This window comes from Trachinotus anak, unplaced genomic scaffold (genome assembly GCF_046630095.1).
Source record: "Trachinotus anak isolate AG129_WGS33_773 ecotype Australia unplaced genomic scaffold, CSIRO_AGI_Tana_v1 ptg000008l, whole genome shotgun sequence".
In the NCBI taxonomy this organism is placed as follows: domain Eukaryota; kingdom Metazoa; phylum Chordata; class Actinopteri; order Carangiformes; family Carangidae; genus Trachinotus; species Trachinotus anak.
Genome location: NW_027273859.1, coordinates 7,159,468 through 7,180,433, shown reverse-complemented (window position 1 = coordinate 7,180,433; position 20,966 = coordinate 7,159,468). Strand labels below are relative to the sequence as shown.

The following is a 20,966-nucleotide window of genomic DNA, read 5'->3' as shown; positions in this document are numbered from 1 at the left end:
GAGGTGCAGAAGGCACCAAAGTGTGGCAGGATGAACCCTATATCATATTGTTTTTTCTGGGCTAAAAAACTATGTTTATTCTAGGATGTGTGTGGCTTTGCATTTCCCTGCTGTTTAATATGAGTTTGCCAAAGTCACTGTCATCACCCACGGATCAGACCAAACAAACAAAACACAACCTTGAATGAAAGTTAATGGATACCAAAATTACACACATTGTTGTTTCAGCACAATCTTCTCCACAATCTTAAAATATCATGTTTAACTTGAATAACATTCCTGCATCAGTAACAGAAATATTCAGGTTACAAAACAGTCTCCTCTCTCGTCAGTGAAATACACTGTATAGAGAGGATATGCTGATAATAAAATGTATTGCAATCGCATATTTATCAAGCCAACACATCTGGAGTGTGGCACTTGGGTTTGAATCCATTTGTATCTACAAATCCAGATGGCTTGTGGGGTTAATCAACTGTGTTGAAGTGTCCAGGTTTCATATTTGTATCAGTGGGGCAGATGTTCCTAAAATAAACTAAAAGCAGCATCTGACTTTCTCTACCAACTGCTTTGAAGCAGCACCTGTTATTTTGCTGCCTGAAATAATGCTAACTGACTCATCCTGAGATCACAGTTTGTTTTTTTTTTTGTTTTTTTGTTTTTTTTTTAAGTTACCATCTGGAAAAAAAATGGAAGGACTGTGATATGAGAGTAGTGGGTGACATAAGATGCAGCATAAGGCTCCTAGTGAACAGATAATTCTTCCTCACAACTATCACTGCATTACTTTGATACTGAAGAAACACAAATGTTACAAAATACATTTTTTTGTATTTCAAAGAAATAAAAACAAGGTACACTACCGTTCAAAAGTTTGGGGTCACTTTGAAATGTCCTTATTTTTAAAATAAAAGCACTGTTTTTTCAATGAAGATAACATTAAACTAATCAGAAATACACTCTATACATTGTTAATGAGGTAAATGACTATTCTAGCTGCAAACGTCTGGTTTTTAATGCAATATCTACATAGGTGTATAGAGGCCCATTTCCAGCAACCATCACTCCAGTGTTCTAATGGTACATTGTGTTTGCTAATTGCGTTAGAAGGCTAATGGATGATTAGAAAACCCTTGAAAACCCTTGTGCAATTATGTTAGCACAGCTGAAAACAGTTTTGCTGGTTAGAGAAGCTATAAAACTGACCTCCCTTTGAGCTAGTTGAGAATCTGGAGCATCACATTTGTGGGTTCGATTAAACTCTCAAAATGGCCAGAAAAAGAGAACTTGTGAAACATGTGAAACTCGACAGTCTCTTCTTGTTCTTAGAAATGAAGGCTATTCCATGTGAGAAATTGCCAAGAAACTGAAGATTTCCTACAACGGTGTGTACTACTCCCTTCAGAGAACAGCACAAACAGGCTCTAACCAGAGTAGAAAGAGAAGTGGGAGGCCCCGCTGCACAACTGACCAAGAAGACAAGTACAAAGAGTCTCTAGTTTGAGAAATAGACGCCTCACAGGTCCTCAACTGGCAGCTTCATTAAATAGTACCCGCAAAACGCCAGTGTCAACGTCTACAGTGAAGAGGCGACTCTGGGATGCTGGCCTTCAGGGCAGAGTGGCAAAGAAAAAGTCATATCTGAGACTGGCCAATAAAAGGAAAAGATTAATATGGGCGAAAGAACAGAGACATTGGACAGAGGAAGATTGGAAAAAAGTGTTATGGACAGACGAATCGAAGTTTGAGGTGTTTGGATCACACAGAAGAACATTTGTGAGACGCAGAACAACTGAAAAGATGCTGGAAGAGTGCCTGACGCCATCTGTCAAGCATAGTGGAGGTAATGTGACGATCTGGGGTTGCTTTGGTGCTGGTAAAGTGGGAGATTTGTACAAGGTACAACAACAACAGGACAATGACCCAAAGCACACCTCCAGATTATACAAGAACTATTTAGGGAAGAAGCAGGCAGCTGGTATTCTATCTGTAATGGAGTGGCCAGTGCAGTCACCAGATCTCCACCCCATTGAGCTGTTGTGGGAGCAGCTTGACGGTATGGTACGCAAGAAGTGCCCATCAAGCCAATCCAACTTGTGGGAGGGGCTTCTGGAAGCGTGGGGTGAAATTTCTCCAGATTACCTCAACAAATTAACAGCTAGAATGCCAAAGGTCTGCAATGCTGTAATTGCTGCAAATGGAGCATTCTTTGACGAAAGCAAAGTTTGAAGGAGAAAATTATTATTTCAAATAAAAATATTTTTTTCTAACCTTGTCAATGTCTTGACTATATTTTGTATTCATTTTGCAGCTCATTTGATAAATAAAAGTGTGAGTTTTCATGGAAAACACAAAATTGTCTAGGTGACCCCAGACTTTTGAACAGTAGTGTACCTGAACTGACTCCATGAGCTATGACACAGCCACTGCAGCTCCAATCTTTGATCATGTTGGTCACTAACCACAACAACTAACTTCCTGTTGTTTTCAGAACAGCTCACCTCACGCAGCATTTTTGCCTCATGTCTCTCCCTTTGCCCCTGCTAGAACTCCCCCCACGGGAGGCACCTTTGACAGTGTGAAAACCTAATGGCCACTGTACTCTTTAAATTCATTTGTAAATTATGTACATTGATACATCTTCTTTTATTAAACACAAAAAAATGATGAAAATTCTAATCTAAACCCAGAATAATACTGAACTGTTGTACTGTAAACCGTCATCACACTGTAATAACTCTGCTTGAGATGCAAAGGGGACCAAGTGCAGTGTAATTATGTCCCGCTCCTGTCTAGCTGCTGGTACTGCTAGAGTTTAATTAGCACCATTCTCCTCACTACAGAGAGATTATGACCACATGCCTTGAGGCCCAGCCCAGGTGGTTATTGAGACAGGACTTCAAAGGAGAAAAAAAAAATAGAATCATTTTTTGGTTCATTACTTCTCAAAGGAGTTCCTGGTGAGTTTGATAAATGTCACTGAGACACGCCGGCCACCACCTGAGAGCACTCCTGAGTTTCTTGGACTGATGAATTGGACTGTTGTGACAATGAGACAGATTTCATGAAGCAGCTTTGTTTCCTGATGGCAAAGTGAGCACATGGGCACATTGAGGAGCAGTTACCATCATGTTCTGGCTGACAGTTGTTTATTAATTGAATCAGTCACATAAGGTTGTGCCAAACTGAAGTACTTGAAAATGGGATTGAGGGGAAAAGGCAGAAATGGATGTAGTGATTATCAGCTGGAGGTCATTAGTAGTTCTGTGGCTGCATGGGTTAGACAAACAAGTCAAGGCCTTTAGTTGCTGCAGTGTACAGAAAATCTTTTCCACCTCTCCAAGTACAGAACGTACCAAGTCTGCAGTGTTACCCATACTGCTTCCAGGAAATAGCCACAGCCTCCTACCCTGAGTCTGACACTGACAAAAGCACTTGGTTTGATAGCCAGACTACTTTTAGAGCATGTCAGAATTAATAATTGTTTTGCATGTTGATTTGAATATTTTAATCTTGTCCAATTAATTTCTTACTCCTGCTACTGTCACGATGCAACATACAAATGAGCTGGTAGATTTTTGTTTACTTACTGGAAAAGTAATACACATGTAGAATCAACACAATTACCATATTGAATAAAGTAAAATACTCCATCATTTAATATCTAGTTATCAGCTTTATAAAAGAAAGAATAATGTTTAAATTACTTATTTTTTTGCACATTCAGCCATTATTCAAATTTGGAATAATAATTTTGAGTGCATGGCATATGGTTTCAGAGAGAGAGAGAGAGAGAGAGAGAGAGAAAGTTTTCATAATGGTGTAAATGTTGTCTCAGAGGTTTCAGATTGAGATTTCTCAATCGTTTACTTTATTAATTAGAGGATATTAAATTTAGTATAAACAATAGCCCCTGGCAACTTCTGTACAAATATAATGTGTCCATTTAAAAAATATAATCAGTCAAACCCCTGCAGATAAAGCTTATTCACAGATTCAAATGTGAAACTCAGCTCATTGTCTTTCCACCACTTCAGAGTAATTAAAATATGTACTGTATATACAGAGAGGCCCCCCTCAACATCAGGCTCCAGTGGACATAGTGGGAGCAGCAGCTGACCCCTGATGGATTCGATGCAGTGTTATATTTGCAGACAGAGACATCACAGTACAATACCCATGCCCACAGGAACTTTAAAATGAAAGCCAATGTCCTGGTCTCCTGAGATGCTATAACAGCAAAGACTCTGAAGTGCAGCAGGGGTGGGAGACACATTACAAGATAAACTCATATTGACACTTCTGGCAGAATTCATCATTTCTGTCCCCAACCATTTCTCTCTGTTTGCGAACAGAGCCGTGAGCAGGATGTTCTCATTCAGATATTTACAGTCATTTACAAAGGTCATCAATTTACTATGTTAGTACTACATGCTGCAAAAAACAGTAAGAATACATCAATTTGGTTGAATTTAATTTTGCAATCATTTTGAAGCTTGCACTCTATACAGATGTCAAACCAACAATCCATGTACCATGTTTTTTTTTTCATTCTCTCTCTTCTAATATGTTGTTTTCTGTTGTTATTCTGTTTCTGTAGGTGTACTAGTATGTATCCCTTTGACCTTAAATAATAAACAAAATCGATTCAGTCCTGGAAAAAAAAAAAAGTGTCATAATGCGCCTGCAGGTGATATATCTACCCTTCATGCTGGGAGCATATTTTACATATTCATTGTCTTTGTATCTGCAGTTGTTTCCCCCTCTCTGTTCATTTCTTTTTCTTTTCATTTAAAGGTCCAACCCTGTAAATTATTGTACACCTGAACAAACAGAAAATTGCAGTGAGATCTATGATTTATTTTCCCTTGCCTTGGTTTCATTCTGAGCTCTTGCTTTTAGAAACAACACCACACGCAGTGCTGTGCACCATATAATAAGTCCTGCACATCCTAGCCTCCTTTCTGCCTAAAAAGGAGGCCAGCCCTTTGGATCCTGGCAGCATTTTACCCAAAGAAAGCTATAGATGCCACAACTATCAGTAAATTATAAATACACCATAACCTTTCTGTCTGAACCCTGCCTTTCATCAGCCCCCTGTAGTCAGATGGTACAGGGCGGACTCAGCTATTGTGAGCTGCCCTGGCTAATTGTTAAACATGTTCTTGTCAATCAAGCCTATCCCAAATGGCAGCCCCTCAGCCAGCACTACAATGAGCTGCCTGCGCCGCAGCAGCCTTAGAGGAGTAATTGCCGTCCGTTCGCCAGAAGCCCATCTCCATTCCATTAGCGGCTGTGCAATATGAATGGTTGAAGCTGGTTGTTGACTGCAGACCTATTCAAGCTTGTACTTGTGCTGAATGGCCCCCGCTTTCTGTGGCATGTGTTTCATTTCCACATAGACAGGCCAAACAGGAGGAGAGGTAATTGCATTTGTGACGGCATTGTGTTTGCAGACAGAGAGGCAGATTCTCTCCACTTCATGAGTCAAAAAGATACAGTAAATATTCACAAGAGACAGAGTCAATGAGCAGCATTTGTGAGTGAGAGCCAAAAGAAGTTCTCTGTTACGCTATATCACACAGTTCAATAGAGTTGTTCTAACTTTATTTAGGTGCTGTAGCTGAATTGATCTCCCCCACGAACCTCGTCTAACTCTAGTTGCATGGTTTGTTAGGTGCACATAAGCATTTCTACTGAATGAGAAAACACTGTGTAACCTTTAGGGGGTTGTTGGCGGTTGGCAGATAATACATAATACTGAGTTATCACTCAATAATAATGGCAAAGCAACTGTCAGATAAAGACACAAGAAGCTAGATGATTGTGCCATTATTTAAAAAACATGCTATTGATGTAGAGGAAAAGCCACTCTGTGTAGAATAATAAGAGGCTCTGAGATGGTCATCAACAACTATAAACGTCTCGGGCTTCACTAAAGCGCCGCAGCAATCTGTAAACCAAGATCCATTCTCCGGCCCTGGTTCAAGTGCTTTTTCAAAGGCGGCCGACACTTCAGAGGTGTCGTTGAAGCCATCTCGAGATTTTGAAATGGATGTGGGGACGACATTAAATGAAGGAGTGGGATCTTTCAAGCATTTCTCATTCCAATAAGCCCAAGGAGTGCGTTTAGATTCAGAAAGGTTCCACTCGGCTGGAGAGAAACATTTTCTGAATTTAAACGCTAACCAATTCTTCAGCAACCCCTTCGCTCACATGAAGCGTTAAATTCAACTCAAAGCAGCAGCAAAAGAGATTTACATTTTCCGTATACAGGATTTAAAGCCTTTGGGTTGGCTGAAGATTTTGCATTAAGGGGATTTTTTCTTCCCCACTCCCATCTAAGAAATTTTGCAAAGTTTAATCATGGCTTCTGTTGACGCCCCTGGGTTTTGTATCTTAAGCTGTATCCCTCCAGCTGGGAAACATAAGAAAATTTCATCATAAGCTGTTCCAAAGTCTGGCTATAGATTTCACAAATCATTCCTACGAGGACTCTAAATATTACCCCCTCATATATGGGATTTGTAATTATGGCTTTTTGTGTGGTGTACAACTGCACACACAACCCTCCGGCTTTCAGGGAATGCCTCATCGAAAACAAGGAATCCTCAAAGCAATTTCATCTTCTGCTTAACACAGTGAGTTTTAATTTAGTTTTAAAAAAAAATCTACATTTCAAGTTGTCTGTCAAAGTCCCCTTCTAATTTGAAATCTTTTTAGCAGCAACATGGGTAATAATCTGTGGTCCTTACCCGCATGCCCAACTCGATGTTCTCGCCTCCGTAGACCTCCATGCCAGGATCCAGCAGACCAATCTCGCCAAAGTATTCCCGATCTACCACAAAGGAGCAGCCAATCATAGCAGGAGTTCTGGATGAGCAAAGAGAGACAGCATCTTTTGAATATTATTATTCAGCAACTAAATTTTTATACGCCCAGAGAGAATGATAAAATATTCACTGCAATCAAGGCATGGCAAGGTTTTCTGAATCAGCCTGGAAAAATATCATCAAGTATTAGTTGTAGTGTGTTTTCATAGTAACATGTAACAGGACAGTTTTACCATTCGGTCAACTTAATGTGAATGTCCAGATACAATACAGTCTTGATTTTGTTTTTTGGTTTAACAACTTGCAGGGGTAAATCTATACACTGATAAGCTGGACTATGGTAAAATGAAGCATCTTTTAACCACTAATCAAGACTGAAAAGCTCATTTACTGGAGATAAAATCTGATTTTGAGTTTGCTGAAACTGTGCTTAATGCATACGTACAACATACAGAGACTCTTGTCTCATTCAGTTGCTTTAGAGCAGACTACAAGGTTAAGATATAACCCATGTGGTGAAGAGATCGTGATGCAGTTATTAATCACTTAGTATTCTTTTATGCTCCCATTCTGACCTGAGTGGCTCTTCACTCTGACAGAGTGACAATGTTGAAATGTTAGACGGATGAATGAATGAAAACAATCTAAATTTGTCCTCAGCCCAGTTTAATTTAAAATGCAGCCACTGTAATTGAGACAGAACTGTCTTTTATTCCATCACAATGAACTCAGGGGGGTGTGGGGTGGGGGGTACTGGCTTACTATGTATCAAACCTGCCAATCTCCTGTTGCCATTTGAAGATGCCAAGTTGTATTATAGCTTTAAAGCAGCATATTACCGCCTCACATCCCATTTGGACTGACACACTGATGCAGATTTAACTCACGCTGTGGGCTACCTGTGTGTGTCAGCCCGAGTCAACTGACCCTCCTTCACGACCCATCTCTCAACACAGGCCTGGCTTTAGTGAACTGACCACCAGGAATGGAAATTAATTGAAATAGACCAACGTGTAAATGTCAGTTGACCAAACCATGTGAGAGAGAGAGAGAGAGAGAGAGAGAGCAGGAGTGAGGGAGAATAGCACACGAGTGGGTGATCAAAAGAGAGCAAACTTGCCGATGAACAGACGGAGGCAGGACTCTGAAGCTTCTGTTTCATCTGGTAAATTATTTGATACAATTCAGTGTAATTCTCCTGTTATTAGTGAAGTGTTTGAAACTACACTGCAGACTGGAGTCTCTGCTGACACTGTTGGTGATTGCTGTCTCATGAATGGTGTCTGAGAGCAGTAGTGGATTATTTACACATCCAGCAGATATGGAGCAACATTAGCATTCATTTGGAGTCAATATACTGTAAGTCATCTCCTTTTAGCTCTGGTTTGGCCTCCATCAAGTCCTCTTCACCTGCTATATGCTGAACTCTGTTCATTAGCTATAACGGCCAATATTGTCTGTCTGCTGTATGGTGCTGGGCATAGTTTTTTTTTTTTTGTTGTTGTTTTTTTTTTTGCTGAAAACAACTGCTGCTGCTGCTGCTGGTGACAAGGTGAATGAAAATGGTGAGAGTGAAAGAAAACTGGGGTGAGGTTTTAACAATTAGATGTTAAAATGCTCTGTATCACTGAGGGAAACTGCAGAGGTGGAGAATACACTAATTCTCAGTAGGTTCATCACTATGAGCTCCACACTGTCTATTAGTGTATTAGTGCATCTTTAATATTTAAATGACTGTAGAAAATACTATAGAAGATATAAGAAAATAGCCATATTCACCACCCAGTCCTATACAACAAAGTAGAACAGTATTTTAACTGTAAATGCCAGATTGTTCTTTATACTTATGTTTTAATGGAAGCACCCTAAAATACTTTTAAATCTTGCAACTTAAAAACAACCCAAGTCCAGATGACAGAGCATGAGCTAGAGAGTGTTTTTCACAAAAGCCAGAGCTTATTTGCCACCTTTACTAAAAGAAATGGTCCCACTTTAGCTTCTGTCCCCCCAGGGCTGCTTTTCAGTACTATTATCTGTCAGGTCCTAAGTGCTCTGGGACAAAAGTCCCACAAAAAGCATTACATTCATACAGAGTACTGAGCGACGTTATTTTTTTTCTCTAAAGTGACCAATGAGAGGCTTTATCCTTCTTTCAGGAATGATATCCAGGGTAATTTCACCATATAGCCTACACACACACACACACACACACACACACACACACACACACACACACATTCTGACAAGAGGCAAATGTGTGTGTTCAGTTTGAGAGACATGGCAGTAGGAAGTAGTATTAAGTGGGAGCTGCATTATGATTCATTGACTCTGTATTAAAGGAGTGCACTGAGCTGTACGGGGTGTGAGCCAACAAGAAAGGTGCTTTTAGGTTTAGAACCCATATAAAACACTCTCTGGACCAGTAGCAAAATGAAGGTGGATGCAAACCCTCCTGACCCAGCTTTTCCATCATTATTTCTAACATAAATCTTAATGGCTTGACATTTATAGTATGTGCCATATGAGTGGTGTCAAAATGATGTAAGCTGCTCAAAAAGAATATGTTAAAGCAACAACAGTGTGATACTGTGAACGATTTACCCTAGCCTGTGTTAGCTTTTCGCTTCATCTTTATGACATCTAACAATTTGTAGTCTTTGCTATCAATAACTGATGACTCCAAACAGTTCCTTACTGAAAAGTAGCTTAAAATTATTCATGTTTGCTGACTTGCAGTATGTACTCTTATTGCCTCCTGTAACCTCATACAGTCTTGTTTAAATTATAAGCTGATCTCAGGGAAACTTTCAAGTGCCATTATTTGAACTGGCTGTGCACATAAAAAGACCGACACAGCACACACTCAGCTTCGTTCACCTCATGCTTTCTCCTCTCTTGACAAGTGACCTACCTTCCTGTCTCTAAACTTTGTGCAGCTCTCTTGACTGTTCCCTCTAGAAAAAAGCTTCCAAGCAATGTAAACGCTCTTTCTGTGATTAAGTACAGACTCAGCAGCTCAAGTCAGATGTATGTGATGATGAAGCTAAAACCTCTGGCTGACCACGAGGTATAGTACTCTAAAAGTAACATGCTCACATTGGCTAGTAGTATTAGTTAAAGACCCCCTTCAGTGAAAATAAATATTTCTAACCTTGTTAACATGTTCATATGATGTTTTGATATAATACAAGACATATCATGTGAATATGTGAAATAAGCAGTCAACATCATGACTGAGTATTTCCACCTTGGAACTGCAGCGAACCAATGACTCATAAAAACGTATTCAGACAGCCAGGGATTCATACGTCATATATAATTAAAGAACCAACCGCGTCAACTTAGGGAAAGGGGGGTGGGGCAAAATAGTCAGTGCAGAAAGCGAGAATTGGCATTAGCACAATCACTGTATCAGCCAATGCTAATTACAAGCTAACAAACAACATGAACAAATAAAAGATGCTAACCACGCTAACTGTTCTGATATGTCTGCTAGTCACAACAGACTCCTCATCTGAATCTAGGTCTGACTGAGGCTCAAACATGTAGCTGAGTCTCTCTGATGTTTCCTCTAATGCTAACCATCTTGATAGATTCTGCTCTTGCACTGGTCACTGAAACCTTGTCAGTATAGAGAGCGAGAGTTTGCATTGACACAGCCCCTAACACTGTGTCAGCCACTGCCAGTTACAAGTTAACAAACAACATAAACAAATAACTACGCTAACCGTTCTGATACGCTTTCCAGTACCTGATTTTGGTGACACTAAACTCCTCAAAACCTCCTGAGTCTGCATCTGACTGAGGCTCGAACATGTGGCTGAGTCTCTCTGATGTCTCCTCCTCTAACCATCTTGATACTCTTGATGCTCTTTCACCTGTCAAAGTGCAACCAGCAGTGGTGGGTGGGGCATAAGGCCTGATCCAAAATTTCTCGATTCGCAAGTAAGTGTAGATGTGCTTACTGCCCTTTTTTGTGGGAAAATCATGTTAAACAAAACATTAATAATAGCAGAGTATTTTTAGATAGTTTAAAACATGTCTTTAGAGGAGCTTTAAGAGTTTCAGTGGGTTATGTTCTGGCAATGGTTGGTGGGAGAAGGAAAGAGTAACTCGTGGCAAATTTTAGTGCTGCTCTCATTTGTCTGATGTGAAATGTAATCAAACAGGCAATACCAAGGCATGAAAAAGTAATTCCCCTACCAGAGCAAATTAAATGAATCCAATTAAATGAATAATTATAGCCAGTTGTTCCTCCAAATATGCACAAAATAGAAAGGCTAACTACTATACGGGTCAATCTTTGGTTTGGAGTCAAACAGCAATGGTTTAATTCCTGATGTTCAATAATTATACAGATAGAAATCAGTCATAGAAGAGACAGAGGAACCAACTTCTCCATCGACACAAACAAGAAGTTTCAATAGATTTTGATGCAGCCACAGTTTCCACTGTGTGTTACCCTGCCGTCTTGTGTGAAACATGATGCAGTCTCCAGTGGCTTTGTTGTAATACTCTGTAAGTGGGAACAACACAACAAGTCATTGTTCTCTCTCTGTCACCCTTTTCTCACCTGCACTACTGTTCTGGCTTTTTGTACTTACATGCTCACTGCACACAGACTCACTTCCCTGAGGTTTATCAAACGGCAACTTGAAGAAAGTGTGCAAACGACACACAACACAAACGACAAGATGAAGTTGTACCAGTTTGTTAAAGAACAACTTCTAGTAGGTATTACACTTCGCAGATTGCTGTTGGAATCTTGCAGTGGGTTTCTCATTTGATGTCAGTAGGTTTCGTTATTTTTAGTGTACAGATGGTCAGCCTGCAGGCTCATCCGCCCCTCGCACCCTTTAACTTTGTCCCGCAGATCATTTCCTTGCAGTATGCAGTATGAACATCTGATACATGTATGCAATTTGGCAAGATTGCTTATTTTTCTCTCAGATGGAGACACCGCTGTTGAAGCTGTTTTTTTGAGCTGGACATCTGGCTTCTCTGTGACCTCTAATTTAAAACTGTATGACAGCCCAGATGCTTCAGGTAAGGTATGTGAAGAAAATGCAGACACATTGATGAAATTTTGAAAAAACAATAATATAATAAGTATTTTCTTCATATGGTGTTTAATACATACAGCAATATTTGGAAAATTATCATCTGACTATCCTAAAAACGATTTTAAAGAATTTACATCAGAGCCATGACACTACAATAAAACTACTTCACTGGACTGCAATAATCTAAAAGTAGAAACTGCACATTCTTTTATGCAGTAGAGCCTTTAGTCTTGTTATATATCCCATTTGCTGGTTTATACTAAACCTCTTTCGAATAAAGGAAAGCTTATATTTAATGTATGTCCCCCCACGTCATCTTCATGTACTGTACATAAATGCACCTGTGTGATTGTCTTTGAGCATCTGCTTCAGCGAGATGCTTAGACTGAAGTATCTTCTTCAAGCATACACCAACAATAACTGAATATAGTACTGTCCAAACAAGAGGAATGTTATTCACTCATTCAAGATGCTCAGATTTTCTTTGTCTGATGGTGATTTAAATGCCATCTCAAGAGGACATACAGATTTTTACATTCAAGCCATCCTGATATTGAAGATTTCAGGCTTCAAAATGGCTTTGTGGCCATTTCAAAAACCTTCCTATTCTGTCCTTTCAATAATTGCCGTATTTTTTTTTTTTTTTTTGTCAGATCTCCTTTAGGAACCATGAGTAATAACACACTATCAGTCCTTCTCAGAGAGGTCAGGGGCCAGGTGCAGTAACACCAGCCTTCATCAGCTTTCTCTGTCTTGTTCAAGGACATTTCAGTGCAGTCAGTCAACATCTCAATATCAGCAAAAGGTCCCTAAAATGTTGTTTATTCACTCTCAATAAGAGCTTTGTATGAACGTCCTTATCATAATTACACTTTTAAACATAATTTAACAATCAATAAACCTCATCAACATCACACTGAGATTAATTAAGACACAAGAGTACAAGACACATCACCAAAAGATGAAAACCATAGTGAAAATAAAAGTAAGAGCAGTCACATAAGTATAGTAGCTGCTGTGGCTCCTCTGCCAGGTTGTTCTCAAGCTAAAAGCCTGATCAACTTTAGTATTAAGATCAGACATCGGAAGGGCATGAGCCTGCCTGAGGATCTGGGGCTGCACCCTGGCTGATGGCTGTTCGAAGGTCTAAAGTATTTGAGCGTTGGTTCTTTGAAATAGATAGTTACTCTGCCAGTTGACTCTAACCCCATTGGTAAAAGGAACAGTGGCTGCAATAAGACTAAGGTAGATTTGTTATCACTTAAAGCCTGATTTTTTTTTTTTTTTTACCATGCTGCAAACATGTAAACATATCCCAAACGACTATAAACTAAAACAGTTGCACATACCGTTGACTCAGATTTTTACATTCAAGCCATCCTGATATTAAAGATTTCAGGCTTCAAAATGGCTTCGTGGCCATTTCAAAAACCTTCCTATTCTGTCCTTTCAATAATTGCCGTTTTTTTTTTTTTGAGATGGCTGTAATCTTCTGTACTCCTAGAAAGTGGGACATTTGTGCCTTATTGCACCCTTTTACTCTCTTTCTTGTTGAATATGTCCAAACAGCCGGAAAAGGCCTTAAGATAGTGCTATGAATGGCCACAGAGCTTCTGTTGTTGATGGGCAGAAACCTTGAGGAAATAAGCGAGAGAATGATTTCCAATAGAAATCCGCACATCCGACTCACTTCAGACAGCCCTTGAGGCGATCCTGTCCATTTGCTGCAAAGCGTCAACAGGGAAACACAAACCAGCTCTGCAGTGTCTCAGGCTTTTCTCTTATCTTTCTGCGATCTCGAGTCCAGCAGTTGATGCTCAATAATACATGATTTTCATGGAGCTTTGACAAGACATCCAATTTTTAGGCCCACAGTAAAAACTGCCACCACATTATTTGTTTGTGTGAGACACCCTGTATCAAATAAAAGTGTTATTGCTTTGCCTACGCTGGAACGAGTGAGATAATAAAACTCTTCAGCCTCTTGGTCAAAAAAACAACGGTATGTGCAACTGTTTTGGTTTATAGTAGTTTGGGATATGTTTACATGTTTGCAGCATGGTAAAAAAAAACCCATCTGGCTTTAAGTGATAACAAATCTACCTTAGTCTTATTGCAGCCACTGTTCCTTTTACCAATGGGGTTAGAGTCAACTGGCAGAGTAACTATCTATTTCAAAGAACCAACGCTCAAATACTTTAGATCTTCGAACAGCCATCAGCCAGGGTGCAGCCCTAGATCCTCAGGCAGGCTCATGCCCTTCCAATGCCTGATCTTAATACTAAAGTTGATCAGGCTTTTAGCTTGAGAACAACCTGGCAGAGGAGCCACAGTAGCTACTATACTTCTTTCTTTTGTGATGTGTCTTGTACTTGTCTTAATTAATCTCAGTGTGATGTTGATGAGGTTTGTTGATTGTTAAATTGTGTTTAAAAGTGTAATTATGATAAGGACGTTCATACAAAGCTCTTACTGAGAGTGAATAAACAACATTTTAGGGACCTTTTGCTGATATTGAGATGTTGCCCTGTTGGCAGGTTTCACATCTCAGTTGTCTCAAAACCCCAACCCTTCCCTCCTTACCCAGCTATTAACTGCATGTTAATAGCTGGGTAGATAGACAGTATTTCCTTTAACCTGATGAATTGTGTTCAAGACACATCTCAGCTGTGACTGACTGCACTGAAATGTCCTTGAACAAGACAGAGAAAGCTGATGAAGGCTGGTGTTACTGCACCTGACCCCTGACCTCTCTGAGAAGGACTGATAGTGTGTTATTATTCATGGTTCCTAAAAACACTCTGAGCCTATTGGGTCCTGACAAATTTGGGCTGCTGGCCACCTTTGGCCATCATTTACCTTCTGTAACCGAGTAAATAATTTTAGGTTGGAATACTATTATTTTTTCTCTTAAAAACCTTCTGGTATCCAACCTTCCATACGTCGGGATGTTTTATCTTCAGGTCTGCATTCAGGATAAGATTTATAGCATTTGAATTGCAGCAGCAAAGTGCCGAGCCCACAGCAGCATTTGCAATCCAGCAGTGCCATGAATATGGAAAAGATGAAAACCAATTGCTGAGTACTTCATGCTGGCTCCGGCTTGACCTCATACTCTTGGCTCCTGCACTGGCTTTACAACACTGAAGCAAACAACTATAGGTACAGTCCCTCCATCTAAAGCACCATATGAATTGTTCAACTGGTATCCTTCAAGTGTCTTTAAATGCCTATACCATGAGATACTTCAGTCATGATATTTCATACAGTGTCATTTGTTCCCACTGAGACTGATGTATTTATGCATTTCATCAGTGAGATGACAGCTCAGAACAGCTAGGAGAGTTAAGCTTGAACCTGGGAGGCAGCTTGTTAAAGGACATTGCAATGAGCACAACCACATTTGCTATGTGCATAGACTGTGTCTGTTTTTTTTTTTTTTTTTTTGGTTCCTGCTTTACTCATATTTATTCTAGACTGGTGTCGAGTCAAAGATATTGAATGTTGAAGAAAATCAATAAAAGATATTCACAACCAGATTGCAGCTACACAGACCTTGCTGGTTTTGAACATCCTCCAGTTACTCCCGTCTCCTTGCCTCTCCTTGCTGTCTTCATGTTCGTGCAGGCTCAGCCACGCTGCCGTGGCAACAAAATCATGGCAATCTTTTCTGTCAAATGATGTGAGATTTTCCTATTGTTACAGTAGTGCTGACCAATTCTGATGTGAGCATTCAAAGAGAAGATGATGGTGGGCTACATGCCTCACGATCTGATACTGTAGCACACACTGAAAATGTGACTCTCAGCCTTTTACTGCTTTCACTGATTAGAAAAGGTAGACAAACCAGCAAATCAGTGACTCTGATGAAATGATGTTCATCTTTACTTTTCTGGTGTTTTACTGTTTTATACTGTTTTATTATTATGCTTCTTTTATTTCTGTTAAGCACATTGAATGACTTTTAGGTTTCAGTCTCAGCAGAACCTTCAACATTAACCTCATGTCCACAGATTCACTTTACCTGTGTGGTCTCCACAGATGGTCATTGGAATATAAAACCATTTCCATGTATTACAAATCTCCCATGCTATTTCTCAGCTTTTAGAGACAGGGGTTTTATTCCTAATTTTATGTTTTTAATGTTTTTATGAGACCAACTGATCACATTCATCAAAGGGTATAATTCCTCTCTGTATTTTCTGGTAGACTTCTAATTTGAAACCACAAGTGATGATTATTTAGACAGCAGCTTTACAGCGATTGGGTAAAAAAGCAGAGGCGATGGGACTTAATTGAAGATTGAGAGAAAAGTATCTCTGCTAAAACAATAACACCTATAATTATAATGGAAACTCTTTTATTTGTGAAATCAGTGCTATGGAAATATACATTATGCTGATTTTATTTATTTATAAATTTTTCTTCGTAGGTGCAAACCTACCTTCTTTGTACCTATCAGGTCACTATTTTATTATTAGATATTTTATAGCACATACTGTAACCAGAAGGTGTAACCGCATTTCCAGTGTTGGATGGTTGGTCTCAGTCACAGGAGAAGCATTAGAGGTAAAACAAAATGCTTTAATACCACAGATAATACATAAAATCTAACTACATGTACTCAGTAGTTAGTGTAACTGTAGCTTCAGACTGGATATATGACCATTTTCATGCAACATAATTACTCCTGTGCTCTTTTTCAGGCTATTAAAATCCAATATGATTTTACCAAGGACGCACATAACCAATCCAAGGATTATACAGAAACATGATACAAGCCTGTGCTTTCCTCCAAACAGCAGTGGTATAATGGAATGCTCTGCTCATATTCAACACACAATTACACTAATGACACCACATGGCCGTGGCCTCGTGATCCTGCATCAAAATGAAGATATTCTTCATGGTAATTAGCTTTCTACAAGGAGGCTTTAGTTGTGTGTTGGGTGGCATACTGGGCTACAGAACACCTTAGTTAGACGGTTCCACACATGAATAAGTCATATCCCAGGGATATCCATATTTTATCAAACATCCTCATCTATAATGAACACTGTTCACTAACCAAGGCCCTCACCTGATAGGGGCTGTCTCATCGCCCTTGTCCAGCCACTCCTGCGGAGGGATGATGTACATACACCACAGCCCCCAGTTGTAGCCGTGGGCGGCATTGGCATACTGCTGTACCTCAAACGTGTTGTACTTGATGTTGTCTATGGCGGGCAGGATGATGCGGGTGTGGTCCTCCTTCATCCGGGTCAGAATAGGTTCAGACCTTTGGGTTATAAAAGAGACAGAAATTAAGAGTGGACTCTCCGACGTACAGTGGGTAGAAGCAGAAGCTTCACAGCACACTTGCCAAAAGTCTGCCACAGGGCAAAAATAAAGCTGTGCACATTTTCATACTGCCCTGTAAAGTTTTGATGTATTAATATTGCAACAATGTTAGAAAAAATTGGTCAAGGATGGCCCGATGGATATTGTAACTGAATGTAAACGTGAAATGAAAAGTGTGACTGTGGTTTCACAGAAATTATGTACAGGAAATCAACCTAAATATTTGATAACACATTGAAGAGAGAGGTATTTACTGCAGATCCTGACTACACTAAACAATGCCAGGAGCAGCCATGGATGACTGCATGAATCATCTCAACTTTCACTGTAGTGCTACGTTTACATGGGCTTTCAGCGATGATGCAGTCTGTCCAATCTGCATTTATTCAGCGTTCAAAGCGACTGCCAGGATCTGCTCCCCTCCACTGTCTACGATGCAAAGTTCTTGCAAAATGAATTTTCCGCAGAACAACAAATCATATCACATCATATTTTATATCTCAGGCTCATGAAAACGAAATGTCAAAATGTGACACTTTTCTAGCTGAGAAACTTGATAAGAGGTAAAACCTGATAAAGCAAAACAAATCAGGTGAAAAGAGAGGCTTAGTGTGCTCCCAGGAAAGCGATCCACTCTCTTTTTTTTATCAGTGTGTGTGAAGGGTTGTGTGTTAGTTTCTGACACAGCCTTCCTCTGCACAGTCTTCATCTCATGGCTTTTGCTCAGGGGCTGCTTGGCCTGCTCACATTCTTTTAGAGCACATCAAATGGAGAGCAGGGGCCATATTCACAAAACATCTGATGGCTAAGAGAGTGGCTCCAAACGGGCCAGTTAAGGAGAAACTCCTCAGAGTTATGGGCTCATCAGTCCTAACAGTAATACTTTGATAAAAGTTTTTTGTCTCAGTTCATAAAGCATTTTAGCACCAGCTCCAGAATGAGTGGGAGGTTTGAGGTAGTGGAGAGGACATAAGTCACTAAAAACAAGCCACAAACAGCCCTGAAATTGGCCACTGCAGGCAGTCAAGTCTACTACAGAGTCAATAGTGCTAAAAGATTTAAAGACATTAACCTTTTGAGGGTAAATGTATAAAATCTGTGAGTAGGTTGATGAGAGCAGAGCTAGTTACAGTGTGCAGTGTTCTAGCCCTTAGGAAGAATTAGACTTCACATCAAACAAGACATGACTTCTCCAGATGCCACAGTCCAGCAGTTCATTCCTCATAGATTAATACCAGCTATAAAGAAGCAGCACTGTGGCCATCACTGGACGATGATCACAGCAGAGGATGCAGTTTATTCCCAGTCTGCCAGCGCGGATTTATTTTAAATAAAAGTTGAACATTTTGGGAAGCATGCTTATTTGCACTCTACTTGCATGATTTCTACCTTGTTTATTTAATCTGTAAATGAACATAAATTTAAAAACAAAAATTTGTGGTTTTATGGGAAGTTACTTACATACTTACTGTCACTGAAACTCCAAGAAATCACTATGCTGGGCTCCATACATATAGGGACTATTTGTAAGTTTTCTCTGCCACTGAACATCACCATCTGAACAAGTTTGATGCTGAACTCACAACATCTCTTCTAGACTGGTAAATAAACAGTTGTTAGTGCTAACGCTAGCTATGTAGCAATAGCAAAACTTGACAAATAGCTCATTTAACTCAGCCATGAATGTGACAGGTTATTCATCATTGTCCAATTATTTGCAAGAACCTGAATTATGTACCCAAAAGTTGTACTGTATATTTAACTATGAAGTCAGTCTTTCTCATAACTTTTATTCCACCATTGTTTTCCTAAAACCATGAAAAGCACATCAGTTAGCCACATTGTTCCACTGGCGACATGTCACTTTAATACGATGCACATGGGACATGTAGTTTATGTTAAGTCAATCCCACATACATTGTCCTGTTACCATAAACACTCACTGCAGGATAACACAGTGAAAACAGAACCAAACTAATTACTGACTGCTGTTTGAGTCATATATGAACTATAGTGTTCAGCTGTTTGAGGAAATTACTTAGAAAATTTAATCATGACCAGTATTTGTGACCTGAAATCTTAAGTTGTAAATTACTGAGAGATGGACCAACACACTGCTGGTTTGGCTCTTTTCACCATCCTTACCCTTCAACCAAACTATTTAATATCTACAAACTGGAAAAATAAGACGTAATGTTGTGTCCTCATATTAGAAATGGGAGCAAGAGTACAGTGTGAGCAGTATGGGACAGTTTCAGTCCTTCCCCTCACCTTACATCCACATACTTACAGCAGATTGGTATACTTATTTGAACAAACGAGTGTATTTTTCACTACTAACTACTGGTGTATTTATTTATGATGAATACTGTCACAGCCCTCAGCCCACAACAAATACACCAACACAAACCAAATCCCTCATCCAACCATGAGATCATAAGATTATCCAATGCAAAAGTATCAACCCACCCTTTCTCTTTGTTTTAAAGTTGTCTTTATTCCTCACAGTAACTGGTGTTTTCAGTGGTTTTGTTAACATGTCTTAGGAGGAAACACTGAGCCACTGTTGGAACTTTATCCCCAATTAGGATGATTTACTGGTAAGACAAAATACTCCTGGTTTTTGGTGCCAGTGTCTCTCGGTGACTGGAATGATTTTAAGATGACACCACATACAGGAAGCTCCCTCTGCTATTTAAAACCCTGGCTAAGGAAGACATGGTGTTGAGATCTATATGGTAGAGAGCGAAGCTGAAGCGCTGCTGGCACTGGCACCATTTGTATAATCTTTCTCACGCTGAGAGATGATCTCCGCCGTATCTTCAAAGCAACTCTTCACACGCTCAATTCTTCACATGATATACTTCTAAAAAAGAGGCCGCAATTATAAAATGATAAATGTATCTCTCCAGACTACTCCCACACTCCAACTTTCTCTCTATCTCCCCACCCACTGACTTTCTCCCTCTCTGTCTTTGCCCTGATTCCTGCCCCCCTCTTCCTCCCCCTCTCTCTCCCCCATCTACTTCTCTTCAAAAAGTGAAACCCATTTATCTTCAAAAAGCAAAATTACTACTTATCACATGAAGGTAGGGGACAGAGAGTACGGAGGGAACGGCTCCAAATTGAACTATATGGGATGATGTTGGTAAAATATGAGGCTTAGAAAATATGAGTACTTAGAGAAAGCCATCATTGAATAACGCGAGAGTGGTTGGTAAAAGTACAACAGTCTCAGCTCTGAGAGGCAGGCAGATGGTGCTTTCTGTCTTTACTCCAAGGCAGTATTAACTTCTTTAGAAAGATGTTTGAGAGTTTTCCTTCTTTAATTGTAGCCTTGTTGATGACCAAAGCAAAGCTGGGTAACTACTATAACCTCCAGTCATTATCATGTAAACACCCCATACAAATCTGTGTTGAAGGCCGAAGTAAAGACACCATCATTACTCCGGCAGCCTCTCGTGATTAAATAAAAAGTTAAAAGAAATCTTGGGATATTCATGGGTTTTATACAGCTTAAACAAACACCACATATGTTAATTAGTGCACTTTAGAGATGCAGGAAGGTGGAGTAATTTTTTTCTTTTTGCTAAGACATGCTAACTGCCAGCTGGTTTCAGCTTTACATTCATCATACAGATCAGAGTGGTATCAATCTTCTCGTTTCACTGTCTGCAAAAAAGTGAAGAAGTATATTTCCCAAAATGAGTTTCCTCCAAATATGACTGAG

At 39.7% G+C, this 20,966-nt stretch overlaps 1 protein-coding gene across 2 annotated transcripts in view; it reads right to left on the bottom strand.

Moving 5' to 3' along the window:
* The window catches only part of galnt9 (polypeptide N-acetylgalactosaminyltransferase 9), an 88,667-nt gene that overhangs the window by 27,086 nt on the left and 40,615 nt on the right, over positions 1 to 20,966 (bottom strand). For both annotated transcript variants that reach the window (XM_071482151.1, XM_071482152.1), the window contains 2 exons: positions 16,977 to 17,174; positions 6,756 to 6,873 (listed from right to left, as the gene is read on the bottom strand). In XM_071482151.1, the coding sequence (XP_071338252.1) occupies positions 6,756 to 6,873; positions 16,977 to 17,174 (316 nt within the window). The remainder of the gene's footprint in view (positions 1 to 6,755; positions 6,874 to 16,976; positions 17,175 to 20,966) is intronic.